The 20,632-nt window shown below is 41.4% G+C and overlaps 1 protein-coding gene across 7 annotated transcripts in view; it reads left to right on the top strand.

Moving 5' to 3' along the window:
• Positions 1–1,286: 1,286 nt before the first annotated feature.
• lrp8 (low density lipoprotein receptor-related protein 8, apolipoprotein e receptor) overlaps positions 1,287–20,632 on the top strand; it is a 157,243-nt gene continuing 137,897 nt past the window's right edge. For all 7 annotated transcript variants that reach the window (XM_076088357.1, XM_076088354.1, XM_076088352.1 and 4 more), the window contains exons 1-2: positions 1,287–1,454; positions 2,447–2,572. In XM_076088357.1, coding sequence (XP_075944472.1) covers positions 1,388–1,454; positions 2,447–2,572 — 193 coding nt within the window. In that variant the 5' untranslated portion in view covers positions 1,287–1,387. The remainder of the gene's footprint in view (positions 1,455–2,446; positions 2,573–20,632) is intronic.

Below are 20,632 nucleotides of genomic sequence, written 5' to 3'. Positions count from 1 at the left end.
GACGAAGGTGGTTTCTCTGATACTTCATGTTGGTTCCCATAGTAACAGATACATAAGATGCTGGAGCTTGACAGCATCAGTGTTAGTGTAAACGTTTACACTTATGATTGGATTAGGGATTTAAACTTATAATGCTGTTGATAATTAAATTGCTAACAGCGCCAACAGTGCAAAGAACAGCAAAAATAATGACAGAGCTGACAGTGTTTACCTGAGGGGGAACCCGACGGTGGGTGCTACTCTTCTGCGATGACACCTTCTGTTGGGATGGCATTATCAGCTGTAACCCCCTGACTGACCAACAGCACCCTTGGTCAGCCAGACTATGTCAAGCACAGAGAAGCTCGGACCACAACACACACAGGGAGAGAGACTTTCTCTGCTCAGATAGACATTATTACACTATATATACACACAAATAGTTGTTGGCCAAGCTAGCTGTTTCCCCTCATTTCCAGGCTTAAAGAAAATGTCCCCAACAATGTCTTATAACAACACTTATTTGTTTCTACTGTTTTCAATGTGATTTGCAAGTTTGAGAAGCGTCCTCTGCAAACATGACTGTAAGAGCCATTATATACTGTTAACAGTTTTTTGCATTTTATGTTTATTGCGAAAGTAATGTGTGTTATGCCCTTCAAAATGTTTACCATACAATAGAGTTAAGGTAATTGGTCATGTTGCAAAATGTGCTTTGACGTATGTGTTTTGCCCCATTAAGATAAAGGCTCTAGTCTGTCCTGCTATTGGATAGAAATAGCAGGACAGGACTTTAAGTAGGTTTTCAGTGCAAGTTAGGCTTTGATGGAGCAGGATGGGGAGCAACAATGTTTCTGACTGCAGATTATAGACTTTTTAGTTATAGCCAGTAGAAGGTCAGTGTTTTGGTACTCCTTTTACTGCATGAGGATTTTGTTTATTTTTTGTTTACATGGAATAAAAACTACTTTTAATAACTACGTGCCTCATCATTGGACAGCAAACAAGAAAAGTTTAGCCTGCAAGAGCACGTAAGTTGGACATGGTAGTCTACACGAGTCAGAACCCTTTACATCCTGCAAGAAGCGGCGAAGAAGGACGGTAAAAGAAGCTGCCACTACAATGACTTCCCTGGTCAACAATGGTTAACACAGCAACCCATTTGGATGTAGTTTGTCTACCTACTACATTAACCTGAAGGCACCATCCCCAGCTATCCCGCCCACACGCGTCACTCATTCAAATCGCAGCCGAGGCAGTGGGAGAGGAAGCTCTGATCGCACACATTCACACGCTCAGGAGCAGAGGCAGAGAGAGGAACACACTGCGCGAGAGCGAGAGGTTGGGGATCCTTCAGCGGCTTTTCACTTTGCATGAACACAACCGTAGACCCCGCCAGGATCTAAAGATGTGGACAGAAGTCGGAAAGCTCGTGCTATTACATTTGTTACTCATGGAGCTCCACGGCGCTAAAGGTAAGACACTTGCCTCCGCGAGGAGTTGAATGTGCATCACATCGCGGACGGCAACGCTTTTTTTGGGGGGGGGTAGTCTCTCCGTGTAGTCCGCGTCTTCCCAAAGTGCGGCGCTAATGTGTCTTTGCAAAGACTTCTGTCATGATGCTGTGGCTCGCACCTGGGTCGCCACTTTTTTTTGCCCGCGCAGGGGACATCGCGTTCATCCGGTGACATGAGGCGAGAAATACGCGGAAGAAAAGATCCGTAAAACGCCAGCACGTGTCTAAATGCAGCAGGCTGGTGTTATTGCTCAGACATAGGATGCATGTGGTGATGGGAGGGCTGCACGCTTCTGTGCGTGGAGCTTTTGTAGCTGTAGCCGAAAACATTAAATGAACGCTTAAATAGATTTGCCTAAAACGCACATCTTTGTGTTGAAGTGCCAGCAGGACACTGGTGGTAGGCGCTCGCGGTCGCACCAAAAGCCTATTGATACATATACGATATAAGCAAGTCCATCATAAGCGTATTATAACAGGAAAGGTGTAAATCATGTTGTAGGAATGTTGCATTTTTTTTTTTAGAAAAACACTACAACAATTATCATGGAGGAAGCCTACACACAGTATTAGAAGATTTAGAGCAATTTGAGCTATTTACCATTTTACAACCCACAATAATCAGGACAGAATTAATGATTATTGCAGTAACGGTACGTCTTTTAGAGGCTATTTTGAAAAAATGGAGATTGTTTAAATTTTCCAGTTCATCTCACAAACAACAAACAAACCACTAAAGCCACTAAACAGTCAGCAGGTTTTGATAAAGCATTCTCACTGCCTCCTTTCTCTAAATGTCTATAATACCCCCACCACGTGTCCACGCTTCTAACTAGACTTTCTTTAAAAGTGACTTCATTACATTAAGTCACTTTTATTCAATGTTCACATTCTGATCACTTAATGGACCAAAGAATTGATTGACAACTTGTTTTTTTTATGACCACACAGGAACTAATACGGAGTCGGAGTGTGAAACAGGGCAGTTCCAGTGCAAGAACGGCCGTTGCATCCCAACCCTGTGGAGATGTGACGATGATGATGATTGTTCAGACAGCAGCGATGAGGAGAACTGTCGTAAGTAGCCCAGACCCTTGTTACCTTGGCAGATAAACTTAATGTTGCCGTTGCTTGCTACGAAAAGTATCAAAAGATCTTGGGACACATTCGACACCAGACCATTATTTGACGATGGTCACGCATCCTGCTCATTTGATATGAGCTGGTACATAACTGGATAAAAGCATATGCTGTTCCTGATTAGATCCACATATGTAACGTTGAAATGAATGAAGTTGTACTGAGAATAAGCTGCTTATTATTTTTGCTTTGGGGCCCCTCTGGAATCTCCCTTACAGTTGTTAGTCTGCAGACGTCAGTGCAGAAACTGCTGATCCTGGATCATTGGTCAGGTCACATGGGCACAGGAATTCAACTAATTTCGTACTTATTTTATTCTACATGAAACCTCCGACACAAGAGAGCCGTGGCCCTACCGGGTCAGAGCGGGGCTATTTCATGATATTACTACTCTTGCTGTGACTGTAGAGATAATGCCAGTCCTGCTATCAGCTCGCCCTGCTATACTGTCTCCTAATGCTCTGGCTATATAATGGCTTCACAGATTGTGCCATATCTGAAATAGTATGATCAAATTGCAGTGGTATGTGTCACGACACCTCGCTGCTGAGTAATGCATCATGCTCTAATGCAAATACTGTTATGTCGCCGATCACAAATTGGCTGCTTTTTCTGTTCTCAAGGGTGCCTCTGATTCTGTAGACGGGGAGAGATTGTAATTTGAGTTTCCAGCACAGAATTGCATATATGATATCGGGCAATCGGATATTGTATTATGTCCTTCTGTGGAAAAAGACCCACAGTATGGGATTCTGGTTTGACTGGACACATTCAGGAAATTGCACGGACAACCAGCCGAGTAATCGCCCCCTTATGAATTTGTCATGGTACTAATTGCTTGCATGCTTATATGAGTGGCCAATTGATTTATTGCTTATCTTGGGGACCAGCACGCCAAACCCGTGATGCTCTCATCCCACACGCCCACCATGAGGGGTGGCTGCTGAATATCTTGGGAGTTTCCTGGATGAATGCCGTGACATTTACACGCACGTCTCATTCGCTGCAGAGACCGATTGGGATTGTTGGACATTTATTGGGCAACGCTTGGTCGGAATTCGATTTTAATGAGCTCTCCTTCCCTCCAGCAGGTGTGGTTTACTTTGTTGTTTCTGTTGAAGAGTTGCTCAAAGAGAATGTGAAAATGGTACTTAAAGCCACAAGGTGACAGACTGCTCTTTTAACTGAGCCACTTTGTCTTTGGCAGAAATGTGCTCTGCCACCGTCGTCTCTCCTCACTCCTCTTGCTACATATCCTGTAAGCTTCACAAGTGGTTGGTTATGCTTTCCTGTCTCTTTCTCAACCTCTTCACCTGCTCAGTCTCTACCTTTTTTATCTACTTTTTACCTCTTGCTGTGCCTTATACTCTCTTTAGCTACCTCCATCTCTTGCCCGCTCTCCCTTCCTACCCACCTTACGCTCCGTATACTTTGAGTGCTTCAGCCATCAGCCTGCGTTGGAAGTTGGGTTCCTTCTAAAAAGCTGTCTCACATCCCCGGCATTGTAGCACCCACTAAGGGACTTTTCCTCCCCCCCGTTAAAAAAAAAATAATAAAAATCTCCTGTGGGCACCTTGGCAGTGCGAGTGCCAAAGAGGCTATGCCCACTCGTCTTATGCCCACAAAGAGCATCAGCTGACAGGTTGGTTGGAGATAAATCCAACAGCGTGACTCTGGTTGCCGGAGTGATGCTCAGTGGCTGGCAGCGTGCCGGCCCTTCCAGCAGATGCCAGCACTGCCACTGTGCCCCCTCCCCAAAACCCAGCATCACCAGCAGAGCTCAGCGGAGAGGAGGAAGAGGTTGAGGTGGAGACAGAAGATGGGACAGATTTGACTGAGAGGAAAAGGACACTGTAGAGGAGAGCTCGTGAAGAACATGGGAGCATTTTGGATAATGCGGAGGGGGGAAGGGGGTGGTACATCGAGTGAATCACATTGCGTTCATCCACTAAGCATCCTTCCCACATCTTATTGGATGACTTTGACACTCATTTTTTTTTGTCATTGGTCTTTGCCTCTGACTTCCAAATTGAATATATAAATATGATGTCTATAATGGAAAAGCTGTCATGTATCTAATGATGAGACCTAAAGTATATATCATCACAAGTTCAGGTATATCACCTTAACAATGATACATTATTGATACATCTGAATATGATGCATTGATCATTTTGAAAAAGGTTTTAAAAATATATCATCATATACCTTTCTTCTGATGTTTATCTCCACTAATTAGAGACCAGTTAGAGATTGTAGACTCTGCACTTGACTGCGAGCAGATTAATTAGCTGAACTTGTGGTAAAATGCCGCTCGATGTTGTAGCTGTTCTCGCGTAAAATGTATTTGACTGAGACGATGCATTTATAACCCGCTGAAATTGGTTCCCGAAACAAATCTGAGGCAGGAAACGCTCCACGCAGTTGTAGAATGGTGCTCCATGCGGCGCAAAAACTGCTTTGAGTACTTGTTGGGGACATTTCAAATGCACAAGAAGATGGCATGACACTTTGTCAGTGTGACATTGGGTCCTGTCAGTAGTCACATCACCCATCTAGTTCCCTGTTCACACGCGCACACGGGTCTCTCGCTGCAGGGATTAACCCTTTAACATTCTCCCTCTAGCAGCTATATTAGAATACGTCTTGGTAGCTTTGGTTGTCTTTTGTGCCTTCATCTCTCCTTTCTTTCACTCTGCCTCTGCCTCCTCCTGCTCCTCTCCTCCCCTCCTCTCCTTCATCCTCAACATGCCTCTTGGTAGATTTTGTTCTTGTTGCCCTGGGAGACGGTAAAGTGATGGTGATGGTTGGTTAGGGGGGGGGGGGGGTGTTCCTTTCTTTGTGGTTGAACACAACACTCATGCACACATGTATGTGCATATGCACTGCAGTTCTGCACGACTCTGTATGACCTATATATTGTCTGTGGAATATACAGAATAAAGGCCTTATCGCTTTTCCGGCGGATTTAAGTGGATTTAAACATGCGTAATCCAAAGTGCCACTGTAAAATCATCTCATATCAGAACCTCGTGTTAGCTTTCAATTGTTCTTCCTTTCTCTCTGTAAAGAAAAAAGACACATTTTTGTGGGTTGCATCTTCACAAATGTGAGTCTTTGCTTTGTTTTATGTCATTGTTTATTGAATATCTACATATTATTGAGTGTTTAGATCAGATACAATTAGTCTTTATTGTCTCCTTTTGGAGAAATTTTACTGTTGATTGGATAAACCAAGCAATAAATTGTGTGTGCATGACACCTTAAACACTAAAGGAGGAATCATACTGGAAATAAGACTTGGTTTCAGCCTTAGTAACACACTGTGCTAGAAAACGCATCAAGCTGTAGGATTGGAACAAATTCTGAATCCTAAACCCTCAATGAACTATGAAACCCTACTGTTCCACAACAGTAAAAAACAAGGGCATGGAAAGAGAATACCATAATGGTGGGAAGAAAGTGCTTGTTGAGCCTTGTGTGTGTGTGTGTGTGTGTGTGTGTGTGTGTGTGTGTGTGTGTGTGTGTGTGTGTGTGTGTGTGTGTGTGTGTGTGTGTGTGTGTGTGTGTGTGTGTGTGTGTGTGTGTGTGTGTGTGTGTGTGTGTGTGTGTGTGTGTGTGTGTGTGTGTGTGTGTGTGTCACAGCAGGACAATGAGTCTGAGAAGTGGAGCGTCTCCTCTGCAGTCTGAGACCTGCTTCCCATAGAGAAGACATCACAACACATTTCACGCCACTGCCCTGTGTTTGTGTGAGGGCCAGGCGTTCTCTCTCGCACTCACCCACTCATAGACACCTACACACACACACACACAACACTGTAATAAGAGACTGCAGAGAAGCGCTTCAGGCATAAAAGGCTTTGTGCTGATAGGCTCACAGAAACATATTTTGGTCACCTGCTGTCACACACACACCCATGCACACACACTGCTCGCTGTAGCACAGCTGGGGTCAGACTTTTAATGGGAGTATGAGGTCAAAGAGACCAATAGCTTAATCTATTGCACACACACTGACACACAATGAGTGAGTGTGCAGTCGCAGGTCTGTGTGGCAAAGACTCCAAAGGAAAAATACGTGAACACACACACTGAGCTGAACTATGGGGTTCAACACACACTAACCATATTTATACTCAATACTTCTTTCTGAACAGGTTTTATTTCTATTCTGCTGTGTCTAACTCCATCAAACACGCATACAGATAAGCACATACACACCTCCGTCCATTAACAACCACACACACAAACACAGGAGGAAACCACACTCCATCATTTGCTTTTCTGTATTGGACCAAGGACATAGTGTTGTTCGCAAGTGTATGTGTGTGTGTGCATATATTTGAGGAGTATATTCGGCTGCAGCGCTCCGGTCTTCAGACGAAGAAACCCCACTGCTGTGTTCTGGGACTCTATTTGTGTGTGTGTGTGTGTGTGTTAGAGCCAATTTAATCGGCCGGTATTGGCTATGACTATTAATATTATGATATCATGTTGGGCAGGGACTAAAGTACCAAAAGTAAAACTGGGTTAATTTCATCAGCTATATACTAGGGCCTTTATTTATGTCGTGTTTCATTCACACTAATGCCCCAATCAACAAGCTCTTATTCATCAAACGTCAGGCTTCTTTCTTTCACATGATGCTAGTCTCCTCTGTCCCTCTGTTGACATATTAAAGAGTTAGACTGCCAGCTGGCCAGTCCTCTCTACAACATTATGCGTTTCTTGAAGATTGAATATTTAACATAATCAAGTAGACGCGTGCAACATTGCAAGCGCCTGACGGTTGACAAACCCAAAATATGGCAGGGCACCTTTTGTCGGACACTGTATCGTGCCCTACAAGCTAACAATACCTGGTGGCGTGCTGAATAGGTGTTGGGTGCTGCGGTGCAAAACAGCAGCAGGGTAATTTTAGCTGAGGTCAGTGCTAGCCTGAGGTGTTTGCTCTCTTTCTTTCTTTCTCTGCTCTCTCATTTTTGCCCACTTTCTACCTCTTGCTACCTTTCTAGCCTCCCTCTTTCTGCATTTGTCACCCCTCTCTCTCTCTCTCTCTCTCTCTCTCTCTTCAGAGCTTGGGTGTAGTGGCTCTGTATTGACATGAAGGGCAGCGGGTATGAAATGCTGCAAACCTACAAGGAGGAAGCGGTTACTGTGAGAGTGTGTGAGAGAGGGAATGTGAGACTGCACTTCCCATCTGCATACTTCTAATCCAATTAGTGAGTGTCTCAGTGGGTGAGAATCTGCACTGTCAGAAGTGTGTGTGTGTGTGTCAGAGAAAGTAAAGATGGTGAGCTTGCCTCGGCCTGAGGACTCATTTATTTTGTCTTTGTGGGAGTTAAATACACAAAAAACAACAACCCCAAAAAACGCTATATTGTCTTTTTGTTCTCTTTTAATTTTCTGTTCATCTCCCCTCCTCGCTTCATTCAAAATAAGGGCATATTTATCAGAACAAAGTTGACTTAATATTCAACTACTGGGTTGTTTATAGGGGGAAACAAGTAAGTCAATCAGGACGGCGTGAAGAAACTGAAAGAGCTCGATAACATTCCTCAATGTCATGTTCTGTTTTTAAGGCATAGGTTCTGGATGGTTGCCTTGAGGGATGATGGTTTAAAGGATGGTTTAAACTCATTGCGCAACAGTTCAAAAGTATCTTTGAAATATTTCCAATTTTCTCCAAGTGATATTCTAATGTCCTAGACATTAGCTGGCACACTGGAATGCTGCCAACTTTAACAGGAAGCTCGCAGCTACCAGCTCAAACAATTCCTGTGTGAAGTGACCTGTGTCTTCATCGAACAGCTCACTGGCTGCTTGTTCCTGTTCCATTTCAAACTGATACGCTGTCCAATAAATACCGAAAATGGCAGTTGTTTTGTTTTGTGGATGCATTTTTTTTAAGTTAAGCTCACTAACCAACGCATTGCATTTCCTGTGACTCCTTCATAATAAAAGTCAACTTTGTTAAATTATTTTAATGTGAAGCGGCAGCCGTAGGAAATGTTTGGTTTGCACAACACAATACAGCATTTTTTAAAATCTGTTTCTCTATTATTTATATTAGATTATTAATATTATATATATATATATATATATATATATATATATATATATATATATATATTTTAGTCTAGGTGTTTTTGATAAAATGTAATAAATAAAGCTTTGTTTCTGGCCTCTGCTCTCACCTGAGGAACAACGTGGCTGACCCTGAACATAGCATAGCTGCGTCGGGCCTTATGACCAATGCAGAAAAGTACGAGACAGTTAGAACCTATTTGAGGTGAAACATATTGTGGACGGAGAGGGAACAAGTGAGTTAGTAGTTTGTTAGAGGAGTCAATAAACCGAAAACAAACTTTGTTCTGTTAAAGAAAAAAGGGAAAATGTGGTTGAGTGATAATCATCTTTCCCTTCAGAAGTTTAATTGTTGTTCTTTCTCTCCTGCTCTCTTTATTCTCTCCCTTTCTGTACGCATCACCCCACTCCTTTTTGTCTTTTCTGTCAGTATTAGCTCGTCGGTTTTCGACAGATTACCTTGTGTTGTTTGTCTGCTCTGCTGCAAAGTCACTTATCGTTCAAAGTCAAACTCCACCAACACTACAATCCTATTCCCCCGCCGTGTGTGTTTAGCTGTGTCTCATTCTCGTGTGTCTCTTTGTGCCTGTGTCGTCGTGTTTAGCTGTTGTTATCCCCCCCCCCCCCCAACCCAGCCGTGTCTGACAGGGTATCATGGCATTAATCCCCAGCTCAGATTAACAGAATATCTTCATGTGCCTCCATTTTATTATTTACATTTGCTGTAATCCTGTTTTTCACCTTGCGCTCTGCTGCCTGGTATATGCAGTCGGGAGGCGGCGAATGAACTTAGAATGCTGATGAATAAAACATGGCTGCTAATACCAGTCTGCTGGGCTGACACCGAGACACGGCCCTTGAGTGCTGCATGTCAAAAGTTTTCGTGAGAAGTTACTCATGGAAGTTACAAAGTGGAGGAGAGCGAGTAGAATCCATTTTCTGGTGACATTGCTCCGGTTGCTATTCTTCAGTCTTTCTCTGTTCTGTTTCCTTTCTTTCTCTTTTCTCTACTTTTTCTCTTCATTTCTCTTTGCTCTGCTGCTCTAAGTTCTGCTCTTCTTGTATTGTCTGGCATTTCTCTTCCCTTTCCTCTCAGTCTTGGTCTTCTACTGAAGTTTGAGTCATTACAGCCCACCCTGCTTCAGTGTCTCCTGTCAAATAATACAGAACATTTTTTCACCCACTGTGGCGGTAAAGCAGGAAATCATTTAAGTTTTTTTTTAAAGTAGGAGTAAAGTAGAGTAGGAGTTTTGGCAAATTTGGTTCATGCATTCATCTGTGTGTTTGTGCATGTTGGTGGGAATTTTCGCCACTTGTGTGTTTGTTCTCAGATTGGTGAAACTAGATTTTCTGGGCTAACTATTGAAGAGAGAAAGCAGAAGGAAAGAGGCTTTGAAGGTGTGAAAAACAGAAATGGGACTCCGAAAGCGAATATAAACTCCGATCTCGCCCTTATATCATCTGTATCATTAGCCAGCAGACAACACCAGCTGATGAAGATGCTAACATGTTATCCTTATAATACAGGTTGCGCTGCGGTCATACACATCTGAAGTACCAAACCTGAAATGCTGAGCTTTTATTCTTCTAAATGTAATAATTACAGCCAGTAAATTAAAGCCATAATAATAATAACAATAAAGCACTTGTTAGGGTTTTCAAAGTGTCAGTGAGAAGCCTGTGCTTTAGTTGACAAAGTTAAACAAATATAAGCATTGAATTCTTTGAGCTCTTGTCCCATTGGCCCTTCACTGTTAATTGTAACAGTTAATACATACACAATTACACAATTTTCTATAAAATCAGTTTTGTCAGTCGCTTCTATTCAGTTGAAAATAACAAATACAGACATAATGCACATGTTGGGTTCTCTCTGCAGTGTTTGCATATTGTTGCACAACAGATTACAGCAGTCTACATTATCTTATGTGGCTGATGTTAACTAAATCTAAGGTTTGTACCTTTTCCACAAATACCACACCAAATATACCTTTCAAATGCAACACTTGTTGTGTTCTTGCCAGTTTTGGAGGAGCTAAACCAACTGCAGAGCACATCCACCATCCACCATGGGTCTCTGGGAACTGCTGATGGGGACTTTTCACACTTCTAATCACACAATAATACTGCATAAATAAATGATTCAAGCGGTCGTTAACATATTTTCAGATATTTTTCTTTTGCATGTTCCACCTTGCCCAACACCTTTTATGTCTCGCTCTCTTCCTCTCGTCTCCTACCCTCCATCTGGCTTTTCAATGAAGCTGTTTATGTAGATTACACACACACACACACACACACACGCACACACACACACACGCACACAAGGTACCTCCTTTATACACACGCCTTTCCAGCTAAGCCTGGGAACAGGTCTTTTACCTTGAGGAGATTTTGCTTGTCGTTTGCTGCAGGAATGGGAGGGGAGGGGGGGTCACTCTTTGATGATATAGCTAGTGCTTAGTAATACCTGTTATCAGTAAAAAATGGCTGGTGTGACACAAAATCTCGTAGAACTTCTGTTTTTGGGATTCACAATCGAAGACTTTTACCTGCAGCATGCTCACAACACACTGACGCTGTCAACATGAAGGGGAGGAGGGGGAGGGGTGATTTGAAGGGTGAGGAAATGGCGAAGGAATCAATTGTTAGGAGCACATTTTCCACTGCTGATTGAGGAGCAAAAAAATAGAACGCCTCCCATTCTGATCATCCTCTGAAACTCCTGAAAAAAAAGTCCTTTCTGTTGTGATGTGGGGATTATTGGACTGTGTTTGAAGTAAAAAAAAAAGCTGTTGTGCTGTAGTTGCTGGAGCAGCATCAGGAGTCTCTCAGGACGTATTGACGTTCAAAACGTACTTCGGCTGTTTGGGATGCTTTGCAAAGCTTTCAACTCGCTGTTTAAAGATGCTGCGCTGCGTGGATGAACCAAATGCAGATGGGGAAGGCATATTCTGGTGGGAGGACCGAGTCTCTGTTTGTCGTGCTTGTTACGGAGTGAAGGATGAAATGTTTTTCATCAGATCTCCTTTCCCCGCTTCGTCCTCTCCCTCCATCTTCGCCTTCTCCAAGGTCTCTTTTCTGTCTTTCTTCTTTTCTGGCATGTGTTCACAGGGCGTTTAACCAGCGACAACCCTCCCTCTCTTTCTGAGCCCTCCACCCCCACACCCTATTATGTGTCATTGCAGCAGAGCTTGAATGTTTGCAAGAAGGGTGACACCTTCTCAATGGGACCTGAGAGGCCCCTCTCGCTCTCTCTCTCTCTCTCTCTCTCTCTCTCTTTTTCTCTCGCACATACACGCACACTTAAGAAGATGCATTGTTTTGTGTGTGTGTGTGTGTGTGTGTGTGTCTGTGTGTGTGAGAGCATAATGGATAGCGATGTGACCTTGCATGCAACAACTGCATTATCCTGTTGGGTTCAATACTCTGCAAGAATTTTCATACGCATTTTCTTCCTTATTTTCACAGAACTCATGTTTTCATTAGCTTTTTAAACCTGTCTATATTTGACGTAAACGTATGTTTGCATATAATTTCCTCGAGGAAGAGTGTACCCTGAATCCTTTTCTTGTTGTTTTTGCTTCCCATGTTGCTGTTGATGTCCGTTTTCTTTGCATTTTGTCAGAGGTTTAGTAAGATTAAATGAAGAAGCTAGATGTTCGGCTTAAACATTTTACACATGGCTTTAGTAGGTAGAAGAGAGGCTAGTGCTGCACACACACACACACACACACACACAAAAGATTAAAAAAAATAAAAGCACATACAAATAACTAGAGATGCACCGATCGATTGGCTGCCGATAGAAACTGGCCAATTTTCAGCTCATCGGACATGACCGGTGACTGGCCAACCAGTTTCATATTTCTGCATTTTTTGCCGGTCACATTTACACACGTATGATATGTTTTACATTGACACACAGCGGCACAGTAACTTCACCGCCTCAGCCTCATGTTGTCTGTGTGCAAGTTCTTCAGCGAGAGTGAAGAAGACATAAAGCTCGCAATTTGTCACAACTGCAAGTCCAAAATAAGCAGTGCAGTTTAATATATATATATATATATATATATATATATATATATATATATATATATATATATATATATATATATATATATATATATATATATATATATATATATATATATATATATATATATATATATATATATATATATATATATATATATATATATATATATATATATATATATATATATATATATATATATATATATATATATATATATATAAAATCCTATTCTTGTCCGCCCACAGCACAGAGATAAACGGCTAACGTTAACGGAGGTTGCATTGACTCGCGTTATGATGCGTTCAAGCTATTCAGTAAAACATTTGTATTGGGCGAAGCTAAATTATTTTATTATCATGTGTTCGAATGTAATCTTGTAAAATGACTCTTTTGGCGAGAGACTGTTAAACTTCTAACACGAGCTCTAAGCAACTTATAGTATATGATAAAAAAATACTAATGCCAAGATTTCTTTATTCTCAAGTCAAGTATTGAAATAAAGATACAAAAATATATATTTCTATGAATTGTGTTTTTTTGCAAATAACCACTTTTTCGCTCACTTTTTCTTATGGTGAAACTGTTGGTCTCTTGCCTTGTTGTCATTTAAAGTTTTTAGAAAGAAAATTGGAAGCGGCAGGTCAACCTTTAATAAAAGCGGAATCAGCCAAGAACATTTCAATTGGTGCATCTCTATAAATAACCATATTTGCACATATGCAAAAAACCTTCTGTATACCTGCACTCCCTGTCTCATTCACTCTGTCTCTTGGGCCTTCTCTCTCTCTCTGTCTCTCTCTCTTTCTCTCTCTCTCTCATAAACTCACACACATATGCATTGGTGCACTTATGCATCAGCTTCTTGGCTGCTGTAGCAGGTTGAAGAATGAATACCGTGACCTTTTCTTTGACATAACAGGAGAACCGGGTTCGTACGAAAGATAATTTAGCTTTTGTTTGGTTTCACAGAGTTTCTCGACGTTGCTTGATGTTATAACTCACTAATGCTGTGCTCTTGATTGAGATATTGATTCATACCTGACCTGTGTGTCTTTTGATGTGCAAACTTTCCATTTATCTTTTCAAAAGGTTTTCTTTGAGGAGTCTCGGCTTTGTCTCAATCTTTCTTTAGTCTCTCTTCTCTTGGTCTCTATCTTTCTCTACATGCTTCTTCTGTTTTGTGCTGCATTATTTTCTTCACATTATTGTTTAGTTTTCTTCGCACTTCAATTTTTTTGCCTCCATTTTGAACTCCACTATCCCATCTTTCCCTCTGTGTCTTCCACCCAATAACTTGCAGGCAGTCTCTTAAAGTTTTTTAGCAGTCAGGGGATTTGTGGCCAAAATAATAAATACTGATTTTATTTGAAACCATTGGGCTGACTGGGCAGATCCTTCTGCTGGCCATAGACACACAGGAACAACCCTGAAAATGATTTTAACTGGAATTTTGAGCCATGATGAGTAATAATACTACTCCCGCTTGCCTAAATGTGTGAAGCATTGACTGTCACACTGAAAAGGCAACCAGAATAGTGAGATAAGTCTGTTTAGCCAGAGAAACTTGTGAGAGCCTGAATCCCAGGCTGCCGTGGCCCATCTGCAAGTTTTCATGCCTTGCTGCCCATGAAATTCCACTTTGCAATGCCTGCTGAGCGCAGGTTTTACCACCACTAAATCCCACGACTACATTTGAATAGCCGACATTTTATGCCCACAAGTTAACATCCCAAAAATATCGCCCAAGCTAAATTCCGAGTACCTTCAAAATGTACAAACCCGACATGTGTTCGTATGGGAGAGGTTCGAGGCTTAAGGTCCACGGATGCTTTTTATTTCTGCTTAATTTCTGCCTTTAGTTACAAAGAAAAGTAGATTTGGCAGATTTCCAATGACGGAAGCAGAAAAAATACATTTTGAGCTTGGAATATAAGCTTTGTATTTATGTTATTTTTATCAATGAATATTTGCTTTCCCAGATATATAGAAGCTGCTCCATCCATTAGAGACGTAACCTCTGAAGTATATCTCAAGAAAGGAAATGATTACGCTCAATACAAAATAGCAATGACTTCAAATATGATTTTAAAAAGGGAAAACATTTTGATATTATCTCTGTGTCTATCACTAAGCTTACAAAACAGGAACACACAGAACGCTGCCTCTAGAAATATTTTATTAAATAATGACACATGTGCAAACCAGACCCTCTACCACACGGACACTTACTCTACTCAGCATGGTGAAGACCCAGTGACCCAGTTGTGACAGAAGGCAGTAGTTAAGTATAATTGGCCCGTGGTGTTATTACTGTGATGTGTTTCCTTTCTCTGTTGGCTTCATTCCTCCTCTTTTGGCCCAGACGAGGTGGCCTTGGTCCAGTTTTCTGTGTCTGACGATGCTTTCATAAATGATCAGACAGTTTAATTAAACCCCGACACTCTCTGAAGTTCTTTTGGATTTGTCACTTTATGTAGCACATTTCGACCACTTCCTAGAAGGACGACATCTCAGCGCTCACCTTGCGTTTGAATGTTAGGCGTTGCTGAGCGATAAGACCTAAGTTCATGATTCTACACCTTAAAGGGACGGGGTGTTTTTGATGCGGTGTTGTCAGAGTATTACGCACAGTAGATGGTGGACGCCCCCCAGTGAGGAGAAACAGACAGGAGTACCGACTCAAGAGAAAAGCAAATGTACTGCTGTGTACGGGGGCCGCAGCAAAACCTATTTTAGCCACCTCAGAGAAAGACTCTCCTAAAAAACTCAATGTCTGTTTAAGTGTATACATGTTGAGAATATTTTCACATCTTTATCTAGTTGTCAGACATTCCTTTCCGAAGGGGAGCTGAACTGAAAGGGCAACTTATCTATGCTCTCTTCAAAGCCACCAAACTTTGATATGCTCCGTTGACAAAAACAGTAAAGATAAGTTTCAATTCCCTATCAGAATACAGGGTCTGGCTGTAAGAGAAAATATTCTAAATATAGCACACACTTCAACTGATATTGAACTGAACTGAACTGATTTTTTTTTTTAGATGGGCCTTCTTATAGGTGGCTAAAATTTGACTGCTGTCCTCGTCCACAGCAGTACATTGCTTTGCTCCCATGTTGGTACGGCTGTCCGTTTCTCCAAACCGAGGCCGTGTGCTTTTGTCAGGAGCAGAACACTCCTAATCTCAAGAAAGCAAAAGGTTATTTTTTTGGCAAAGACGACGCCCCTTTTCTGTAAGTATTGATTCCTCTGTGAAGAGAGAGTTGAGTGAAGGTGAGTCATAATCGGAGCAGGCAGCCCCATTGTTCTCCAAGATGACCACAAGTGTCTTTTACACCGTGCTCGAAGGCCTGAGCAGCTACTGGAACAGGTGGCTGTGTGTAATTGTTTGACACTGAACTGTACAGAGGGAGCATGCAGGTGACAGAAGAGGTGACATAGGATCTGTCATTTGACTCTTTCAACAAGAAGTAAACATATAAACATAATGTAAAAAAAAATAGTGTTAATAAGAATAGCATTGGCATACCTTTTCTGCCATAGTAGAAATCCTGCTTCGCAGGGTGATTTGTCACCTCTTAATTTCTTTATGAACATATGAAGTGATATATGAAGTTTCCTCCCTGTCCTTTGACATAACTCTGCAGGAGTTGAAATCTCACCGAAAGTGCTCATTGTCATTTTATTCCAATTTGCAAGTTTTTGTTCTGCCACTGACGGTCTGAGGGAGGGAAAGACTCCTCACAGGTATACCCGATTTATTCTATTCACTTCACTTCATATTGAAATGGCACAATGTCTTTATGTCAAAAAGCCTAGACCTCATTTACCCATAATCCAATTTGTCAGATGCCATAAAATTAAGCTTTCACCCTTAAGGATGTTTTTGCGATGTTAAGAAAGATTGAGAGAGTGACTGTGAGAGGGATTTGGTGCATGTGAACACAGGTATGTTTCCCCAAACGTCAAAGAGCCTCAACATGTTTTTTATCCGAGTGCACTTGAGACACATTGATCCGTTTCTAATGAAGAGACTCTTGCACCTTGTTAAAGAATCCAGAGGGATGACGAACCCTTTTATTTTTTCTTTTTTTCTTTGTTCACGCTCCAAACTTGAAGAGTTGAGTCAAAATGTTTGATGGATTGAGTATAACGGAGCATGGAATGGATCGAGCAAGGAAAAATACGCAGGGTTTATTTTGCAGGTGATGGTAGAATAAAATAGATCTAGTCTCCTTTCATATGTGCTTGAGGGATTGATGGAGAGATGAGAAATGAGTGTGGAAGGATGAGACACCTTGGGATATCAGTTTTTAGATAAGAAGATGGATCTGTCATTCAAAATGCATATGCCTATAGTTCCTGATAAACCTTTTTGCAAGCTTTTCTTGACAGAAAAAAATAAAGTTTGTAGGCTGCTTGTAAGAATTTGACAATATGATCCATCACCAAAAATTACAAAGCTGGAATCGAATGTCTCATCGAATTGTGGATTTGGAGAATCTTGACACATATTCTACAATGTTAATTGGCAGAGACTTTTTGTCCAACGGCAGTCATCGCTGATCTCAGGTCACTTGGCAAAATCACAACAAGCTGCTATACTAAGAGCCACTTTTATTTGTCTGTTATAATATCAACAATGCTATTTTTAGCACCAAGTCTCCAGAGGGTCTATGGAGATGTGTTCAAAGTTAGCAACCCCCGGCTAATTGATTTCAATGAATGCCACATTTATACTGTACTTCACTTAGTAAATTACACCAACATGCAGTTGGGGGTGTTTGGTGTGTGTGTTTAGCTCCATGTGTGTTTGGATGGGTGGGGGGGGGGCCCCAATCTGTACAGTCTGAGTTTTTTTTAATGAGATCAATGCTTCCCTTCCTGTATCCCCAGATGGTCACAGTAGTAAGGTGTGTGTGTGTGAAGAGGGAAGGGGCTGCAGGGACCTTGGGCAGATAAATCTTTAATCATGTGCTTGCTCTCATGTTTCATTTAATTGCCCCCCTAAATCCATAAAAGGATGACGGCATTGTGGTTTAGTGTGTGTGTGTGTGTGTTCCAAGGCTAGCGGCAGAGATTTGATTATGTTTATTTTGTTGTACAGTACATGTAGGTCACTTTGTGTGCTCTTGTACATATAGGAAGCAAGCATTACATCTCTTTTTACCTGCTCTATTTCCTTTATCTGTGTGTGTGTCATGGTTTCTTTTGTGATGTTATTATTTATATGGCAGATTTGTCTTCAGAGATCTCTGCCAGGCTTTCACAACGCGATATATTCTTCCACATTGTGTGTGTGTGTGTGTGTATCTTCCTGCATAGTCTTACTGTTCTGTACTCCTGTTTTTACTACCTGCTCTATTTTCTATTCCATGTTTGTCCATTACATAATGTTAGAACATGCATGAACAAATGTACATTTTATTTAAACATTTTAAAATATTTTCCAATTCATAGTTATATATATATAATGCATGTGTGGCTTAACTCTTGGCCACAGTCGGTTCTTTGTTGTTTTTCCTACTTTAATCTGACGCCAGTGAGACACAAGACTTCCATCCAAAAGTTGTTTTTTTTCTTCCCCCCTTTTTATCTTTCTTTCCTTTTATTTGAAATCCTTCTCTGTCTCATCCCACTCTCCCTGGTGCGTGGTTTTTAATCAACAGCAACAACTGTGCAGAGGAGGTGTGCAGCTGTTAACGTGTGGAAGCAAAGGAGAGAAAGCTAAAGACGGAGATGTTTAAATATCTGCGGGGGTGCTCTTGTATTGAGAAGCTCCAACACTTCAATACAGCTGCTAAAATCAGTCTAACATTTGTGCAGGGATAGAAATAGACCCATTGGTTGATTAAACTGATAAACGGGTCTGTTAGCCTGGCTACCAATGACATAAAGTGTAGGTGTGTGAGAGAAACTTTCACTGTTTGCCTGTGTCTGTCCATCTCTATCTGCTGTGATTAAAAAATAAATGTCATAGCAGATATCAATTATGGCGTTTTTGTAGCACAGATGTTGATGCTTAGCACAAGGGAGTCTCTTAGGAGTTGTGCAGAAAGCGGAGGCATTTTAAAGAAGCATGAAATGGCTTTTAGAGAGCTTTATGCTTCTTTTATTTGATGTCTATCTGTATTAAACAAAGTCAACTGAGTAGATGTTTTCTTTGGACAGGACGGTGACCGTCTGTATAAAGTCCAATCACTGCTGTTACTGGAGCAGGCAGTCGATGCTATTTTCTGTGTGCAGTAAGGAGATAAAGTGTGGTGTCTTTTTGTCACTAGTTCTGAAGACATGAGGAATGGATGAACGGGAAATGTGTTTGGCAGTTTCATCTAATGGTTGATATTGAAAGATGAAGCCAATGCTAAAGTGCCTGCATACTTTCTAATAGCCAGCAGGGGGCAACTCTTATGGTTGCAAGAAGTCTGATTGTATAGAAGTCTATGAGAAAATGACTCTACTTCTCTCTTGATTTATTACCTCAGTAAACATGAGTTTATGGTCTTAATCGCTAGTTTCAAGTCTTCTTCAATACAGCATGATGTTCATTTAGTAAATTATGGTCCCATCTAGAATAAATTAGACAATAAAGCAGCATATGCTTAACCCTGTGATCGACGGGTCAATACCACGGTGTTGTCCGGTCTGGGAGTTGCCCGTGTTTTCGAGTTGCCCGTGTTTTCGAGTTGCTACTTTAAACCTTTCACAGTGTGTTTTCAGTCCATCAAAGTTAATTGTAACCATTTTAATCGCCTAAAAATGTCTTATTTAATGCTCGGTTGTACTTAGCTCCACATTGTAGTGTCACTTCTGGTGGAAAAAAAACAAGATGGTGACGGCCAAACTTGAGGCTTCAAAACGACTTTCACTGTGACTATATGTCCACTTATATATAGTCTATGATTGGACCACAATCAAGTAATATTCATAGCAGATTTTAAATGGTGACATGACATAGTTTAGTTCTGAATGTTCTCTGTGACTTGATTATCCTTTGTGTTTGAGTTCTCCTGTTACCTACCTTCAACTGTCACTTCCTGTATGGAGTGAGTCATTTGCATAATCCACAAAAAGCAGGTTTAACAGCTTTGAATGGGTTACAAACACCATTATTAAATGTCATGTTAGTTCCTGGTTTCAAATACTGCTACCAGACCAATATCCTTGAGATACAGTACATTATATACATTTATGCAGCCATGTTCTCTTTATAGTGTCGACATATTGTCAACAATATAATGTTGAATTTACGACTAAATACTGTAAAGTTATGTGCATAAAACCAAGGACTCTGTCTGTATGTTCCATTTATGTGCATTTCTTTGAAGCATTTCATCCTGCGTCCTTTATAATTGTGTGACTCTGGTATGACTGTGTGTGTATGCGACTGCTTCCTACAGTTAGTGTCACCGTGTGTGTGTGTGTGTGTGTGTGTGTGTGTGTGTGTGTGTGTGTGTGTGTGTGTGTGTGTGTGTGTGTGTGTGTGTGTGTGTGTGTGTGTGTGTGTGTGTGTGTGTGTGTGTGTGTGTGTGTGTGTGTGTGTGTGTGTGTGTGTGTGTGTGTGTGTGTGTGTGTGTGTGTTTGTGTGTGTGTGTGTGTGTGTGTGTGTGTGTGTGTGTTTGTGTGTTTATGCTTCAGAGGTGTCACAATGATGGAGTTTCCTGCCGTGTGTGTGTGTGTGTGTGTGTGTGTCGGCTCATTACAAAATGTGTTCCCAGAGATGGTCATTAGCTGTGAGCGACTGTAAAGCCAGCGACCCCACCGTCGGAAATGGAAAAGCCTGACCATTCCCTGTTCACCCCGCAGACCCCAGTCTTCTGTACTAATGCACTAAAGCAGCCATTGATGAGGGAGGGAGAGACTCATGGGGCAA

This window comes from Anarhichas minor, unplaced genomic scaffold, assembly GCF_050575085.1.
Source record: "Anarhichas minor isolate MPS153535 unplaced genomic scaffold, ASM5057508v1 ptg000010l, whole genome shotgun sequence".
Classification (NCBI taxonomy): Eukaryota; Metazoa; Chordata; class Actinopteri; order Perciformes; family Anarhichadidae; genus Anarhichas; species Anarhichas minor.
This window is presented reverse-complemented; position numbering and strand designations above follow the sequence as displayed.